The following is a 6,411-nucleotide window of genomic DNA, read 5'->3' on the forward strand; positions in this document are numbered from 1 at the left end:
TGAGTACACAGTGTCCCTTCACGTTGAGCACCATTTCAGGCCAGCTAGCACGAACTCTGCTCTCTTACAGAAGTGGCTCTTACAAAATTATTTAAATCTGAAGTTATAACGATGATAGTAATTTGATAAGGAACAGAAAATACCTTTTAAACTGCGTGTCTCTTATCCCCTCTCACTTGCTCTACAGTAAGGATCATTTCCCACGTCACCATCTGTGTTCTGTCCACAGATACGTTGGGAAGGAATACAAAGAGTGGAAGGGGCTGCGGCATCACTTCACCGATGTGGAGCGGCAGATGACGGCGCAGCACTATGTGACAGAATTTAACAAAAGACTCTACGAACAAAAGATCCCAACGCAGATATTCTACATCCCATCCACAGTATTGCTGGTGAGGCCTTCGAAAGCTTGAGTTTGGTTAATTAAACAAACCTACAAATGGATATTAGGTTTTATGTCTATTACGAGGCAGCTTCTAACATGGTCCTGGCAAGATCTTACACATCCAGTTAATAGACTTCTTCATCTGCTGCATCAACTTCTTCCTGTTAAAAAGATCCATGAGGAAAGTGACCTCTGCCCTCCTCCAACACACTCATTTGAACTAGACAGTCCCATGGGTGGTGTTAGAGTGACAGTCGACCCTAAGATCTGGTTAAGTTAGCACTCTCACTAGACCTTTTGTGTTGTCTCTGCAAAGGTCTCACTAGGTTGTATTTTGTGCAAATTAGTCCTTCAGCAAGACACATAAATCTCTCGTATTGTATTTCTTTCTCACAGTCCTTGCAACCAAGTGATACTAAGCTGTATCTTAAACACACTTAGCAAGAAAATAAAACCAAACAAACATAACTACTTCCCTTTTAAATTTCAAATTCAGGGAAATTCTTAAATTTGACCCAATCTGTCTTCCTCTATCCTGGATCCTGGGACATTGAAGCCATTCTGTCTCCACTAAACACCACTTGAAAGAGACAAAGGCAAATCTCCCATTTTCTCCTTTTTGGATCAAGAATACCTTGTTCCTCCATATGGACTGGCTCCTTCCTGTATTCATGCTTGTATGATTTTTTTTCATTGTCCAGAAAGACTTCAACTCATGTTTAGGGTTTCTAATATAGATATCATCTGATCTTTACCTTCACATCAGAAAGTATTCAAGAGTCTTATAGGCAATGACACTAACCTGTAAGCCAAGCTCATCATACGGAAATGCATGAGATATTACCCTCTAGTTCCACGGCATGCTCCGCTCACATGCTCTGGAGAGCCAGCCTGAGGCGAGGTCCCTGTGCCCTAATTTGTTTCACGTGTGTGAATATTTTGTCTGCACTGTTTGTGCATCACTGTGTGCTTTGTGCCTCTGGAGGCCAGAAGAGGGCATTGGATCTCCAGGACTGGGTTTATAGACGTGAACCGACGTATAGATGCTGGAAACTGAGCTCAGGTCCTCTCAACCATTGGGCCATCTGTCCAACCCCTGTGACCAAATTTCTTAAGTGAGGAATTTAATCTGTGAACAATAATCACTTTATATTTATTTTACGCTACAGGTAATGCTAGGTACTTTGTATTTGTTTCATCATTTAATGTTTTTGAGAAAACTAAAGACTTATTATTATTACTCTTAGACTTACCTCTGAGGAAATTGAAGTGCAGAGTAATAAATCTACAAGGCAAACCCTCAGTCCAAACTGAGATCCAGCCCACTGCAGAGACTGTTGCCTTCACCACTGTGCGTGTCTCCCATCTTTATGTTTCTGTCTCCCATCTTTATGTTTCAGATTTTGGAAGACAAGACTATAAAGGGATGCATCAGTGTGGAACCTTACATACTGGGAGAATTCGTCAAGTTGTCAAATAACACAAAAGTGGTCAAAACTGAGTACAAAGCTACAGAGTATGGCTTGGCTTATGGCCATTTTTCTTATGAATTTTCTAAGCACAGAGACGTTGTGGTTGATTTGCAAGGTATGTAAAGCAGGAGTCTACTTTTTATTTTGAATATTGCAACTGATTTCACTAATCATTAATCATATTTCATAGACCGTTCTGTGTGCAAGGTACTGTTTGGAGTTAAGTTGATTGATTTCACTGCATGTAGCAAATGATTCCTGAGTGACGTTAGCATCTTGTTATCCATGCTGTGGTCTCTTGGGCTCAGTTGCTGAGTGATCCCTAGAAGCTTCTGCTCACTTGAGTGGATGCAAATAAAATCAGTTTTTTGTTACCACATTTCATTTCAAATCCTCTCAACTTTTTCCATGGGACTGGAGGACGGCTTAGTGCATAAAGCCCTTGCTGTTCTTATAGAGGGCCTGGGCTCAATCCCAGATACCCACAAGGATGGCTGCTCACAAGTATCTGTAATTCAAGTTCCTGGTTATCTGGTATCTTCCCCTGTCTTAGTTATGGTTTCTAGTACTGTGAAGAGACACCATGACCATGGTAAATCTTATAAAGGTAAACATTTAATTGTGGTGGCTTACAGTTTCAGAGGTCTGGTTCATTATCTTTATGGTGATTTTAGAGCAGATATGGTGCTGGTGATGTAGCTGAGAATTCTACATCTTTGCCCACAGGTAACAGGAAATGAACTGTCACACTGGGCATGGCTTGAGCTTAAGAGACCTCAAATCCCGCCTCCACAGTGACACATTTCCTCCAACAAAGTCACACCTACTCTCACAAGGCAACACTTCCTAATAGTGCCACTCCCTATGAGTGTATAGGGGCCATTTTCACTCAAACTACCACACCTGCACAGGCAAATTAATAATCAGTCATCAATTAGTTAAATTTTAAATCGTGTCTACTTTTTCTTTTTCTCGCTTTTTCTTCATAGTGAAAGCTGATAATTGAGTTTCATAGTTGGAATCTTTATGAAACAGAAAGCTGTGTGTACTTAAAATTGACTTTTCTTTAAATCTGCATTAATGTTAATGATGTTTCAGTTGCTGTATTCACCGTAATTCACATTAGTGAATATTCTAGGAAGAGCCCTTCAACCCAGTGCTCTCTTCCTTCATAGCATGTACAGCTGCCACCCCGTATGTGTTACATATTCATAGTTTACTGATCTGTCTGCCTTCATGAGATGCTTGCTCAGTAGGTTTTTTTTTTGCTTATCTTGTTTACTACTATGTACTTAGTATCTAAAACTTTTGTGTTCAATGTCTATGCTTGATACATAAGAATAGAATAAGCAGGGTAATATAGGACTACGTGAATAAGGCCTAAAGAAGTTTCTAAATCCAGAGATAAATGCTCAACATTGACATTTTAATAATTATTCTAAATGAACTTTATGCTCTAGAAGTCTGTGAATATTCATGATTGTAGTATGTCATATATGACACATGTGACAATGTAGTATTCAGCTTTCTTCCTTGAATTAATAATTAGGATATACATGTCATATTCCTTGGCAGAAACTTACAAAATATAAACCCTAGGATGATTAAGTTTTCCATGTATCTCTTTAAGCATGCCTATGTGTGTGCACCTGCGTGTAAGTTTGCACGGTGTGCATGTGTTTATGTGTTGACATTTCTAGTGCATGTGGTGTTCAGACGTATCCATTCTCTTTTAGGTTGGGTGACTGGCAATGGAAAAGGCCTCATCTATCTTACAGACCCTCAGATTCACTCTGTCGATCAGAAAGATGTCACCACAAATTTTGGAAAACGGGGGATATTTTATTTCTTTAATAACCAACACGCAAGATGTAATGAAATATGTCACCGTCTTTCTCTGACCAGACCTTCCCTAGAGAAATCAAGTAACATGTAGGCTGTAGGTTAGCAGCTTGATGCCTCCCCCAGGGCGCACAGCATGGCGAGATTGATCCTTTCAGCCATTGACTTACAAGAGGATTTGGAAATGTATGATTCAAGCCGTCGACTTACAAGAGGAATTGGAAAATGTCAGTTCCAGGCCCACACTTACTTGCCAGGACAAGATTCTGCAGACCTTGCTCCCTCTGACACGGGAACATGTCAGGGGCTGTACTGGGTTGTATATGATGTTGGAGGTCCTGAGGTGTATTGTTAAGACAACATATAGGATAGAAAACTCGGCTGAAAATAAACTTCTGTCGTTTAAGTCATTGTGATTTGGGTTTGGAAGGGGTTGTTTTTCGTGTGTGTGTGTGTGTGTGTGTGTGTGTGTGTGTGTGTGTGTGTGTGTTTTGTCTATTTGGAAGATTTTGGTTATTATCTGTTATGCTTGACAGTATTGCTGTTTTCCTACTAACCTGAGAGTTCTGTGTACATTTGAAAAGCTCATACTCAGCTGGGCAGTGGTGGAGCGTGCTTTTAATCGCAGCACTCAGGAGACAGAGTCAGGCAGATCTCAGTGAGTTCGAGACCAGCCTGGTCTAAAAAATCAAGTTCCAAGACAGCCAGAAATGTTACACAGAGAAACCCTGTCTCTAAAAACAAATAAAATAAAAAGCTCAGACTCTTCCCATAAGATACCAATTTTTGTTTTTCTTTTGACCTTTTACTTTTTATAAAATTGTTTTCCACAAAGAATTCTTTTTATTGAGATGAATTCACCAATCTTTATTTCATGTTTGTGTGTGATACCAGATAACTTTGTGTTCTGGCTTCCTTTCCAATTCTTCCGTGTTTCTATCTAGTGCATTTCTGTCGATGAGAGATGCCGGAAGAATGATCACGTATCCCATGGTTACCACAGCCCATTCTTTCCCCATAGCTTTTCTGCACATGAGATCAGTAGTTTTAGTTCCTGCTGGAAGAAGTGTGCAAAGGGAGGGCTGAAACACATTTGGGGTTTGTCTTCCCACTTGGGTTAACATAATCTAGAAACTTTCTCCTGGACATGCTCAGAGGTTTGTCTCCTAGATGAGCCTGCATCGTGTCAAACCAACCACCAATATTAACCATCGCACGTGATATTCTGGGTGTCTGGGTTGAGGGCTCATCGAGGAGTATCACGGGATTTGTGTAGAGGATGGACAAAGAGTTGTACATCCTAGAAAGAAATCCAAGCAGAGAAAGAGAAAGTGACAAACTGGTGTCATGGGAGAGAGGGTGACGAGCAGAGAAAGGAAAATGGGCAGCCACGGAGGAAGAAAGACATCAGATATCACAGATAACCAAAAACTGACAACATTCATTGGAACCGAAAAACAGCTCCGAGCAGGATGGAAAGGGCCCCAATGCCTAGAGTCCTCCCAAGGGCCCTGGGGGGTCACATTTTCTAGGATCCTCCCCTTTCCTGACTCTGTGTCCTTCTTCCTCGCTGGGTCTGCCCCAGGGTATCTTCCCTTGGAGAAGACTTTCCACAGTTGCAGTCTTCGAAGGGCCTGGGGTGTGAAGAGCAACCCTGGGAACTCTAAGCAGCCCCTTTTAAATTATAATTGACCTGAATTCCCCTAACCCTCCCTCAGGAACATTCTCCAATCCCATCCATTTTGCTGAGGTACAAGACTTTATTGTTCATTGCTGGATAATACTCCAGATGTATGAAACCAACGTATTCGCTAAAAGTAAGACCATGAAATCAGGAAGGAAATAACATTTGGAGGTCATTAGGACCCTTGTGAATATGAATTGGACATTAAATGAAATTGCTGAGTAGTGTTTTTAAAATTCCCAAGGCAAAGGAAAACAAAAATGGGGGAAGCATCCAAAGCAATGAAACCCTCTCTTGCAACTGCCCTGACTCTGGTGAACGGCACATAGGATGCAGTACACAAGTCTGTCTGCTTCACAGCTTCCTAATCTCCATGGTTTTTTTTTTTTTCAGTGTAAGATATTTGAAAGAAACATCAAATAAAGTCTGGGAAATGAACAGAGAGAGGTGAGGAAGATGAAGATTTTTATTAAGAAAAAATATAGGGCTGGAGAGATGGCTCAGAGGTTAAGAGCGTTGCCTGCTCTTCCAAAGGTCCTGCGTTCAATTCCCAGCAACCACATGGTGGCTCACAACCATCTGTAATGGGGTCTGGTGGCCTCTTCTGGCCTGCAGGCATACACACAGACAGATCATTGTATACATAATAAATAAATAAATAAATATTTTTTTAAAAAAGAAAAAATATAAGGAAAAGTGACAAACGGTATAAAATCCTACAGAAAGAAAAGAAACAAGGAAAACTAGAATACATACTGGAGGAGAGACTAAGGACAAGGACAGCAAGAAAGGCCGCTAACTGACAGAGACATTAGATGTCATGGAACGGAAGTCAGTAAACTAGGGTCTACAATCATGAGACAAATCTACTATGAAAGCTATTTTGGTACAAAGGTTTTTTTTTTTTTTTCAGTGCTATTCAACATCTCTATGAAGACAGAGAAAGACCATCCACCCATGGACTCAACTCCACCCTCCAATTCCCCAAATTCAGGGACAAGTATAGGGCAAGGAAATCCACTTTACCC

The 6,411-nt window shown here is 40.8% G+C and overlaps 1 protein-coding gene across 8 annotated transcripts in view; it reads left to right on the forward strand.

The window, feature by feature from the left end:
- Positions 1–4,115, forward strand: part of Alpk1 (alpha kinase 1) — a 98,726-nt gene extending 94,611 nt beyond the window's left edge. For all 8 annotated transcript variants that reach the window (XM_087897589.1, XM_087897587.1, XM_087897586.1 and 5 more), the window contains 3 exons: positions 230–392; positions 1,786–1,972; positions 3,594–4,115. In XM_087897589.1, coding sequence (XP_087753715.1) covers positions 230–392; positions 1,786–1,972; positions 3,594–3,793 — 550 coding nt within the window. In that variant the 3' untranslated portion in view covers positions 3,794–4,115. The remainder of the gene's footprint in view (positions 1–229; positions 393–1,785; positions 1,973–3,593) is intronic.
- The last annotated feature ends 2,296 nt before the right edge of the window (positions 4,116–6,411 follow it).

This window comes from Myodes glareolus, chromosome 17 (genome assembly GCF_982192425.1).
Source record: "Myodes glareolus chromosome 17, mMyoGla1.1, whole genome shotgun sequence".
Classification (NCBI taxonomy): domain Eukaryota; kingdom Metazoa; phylum Chordata; class Mammalia; order Rodentia; family Cricetidae; genus Myodes; species Myodes glareolus.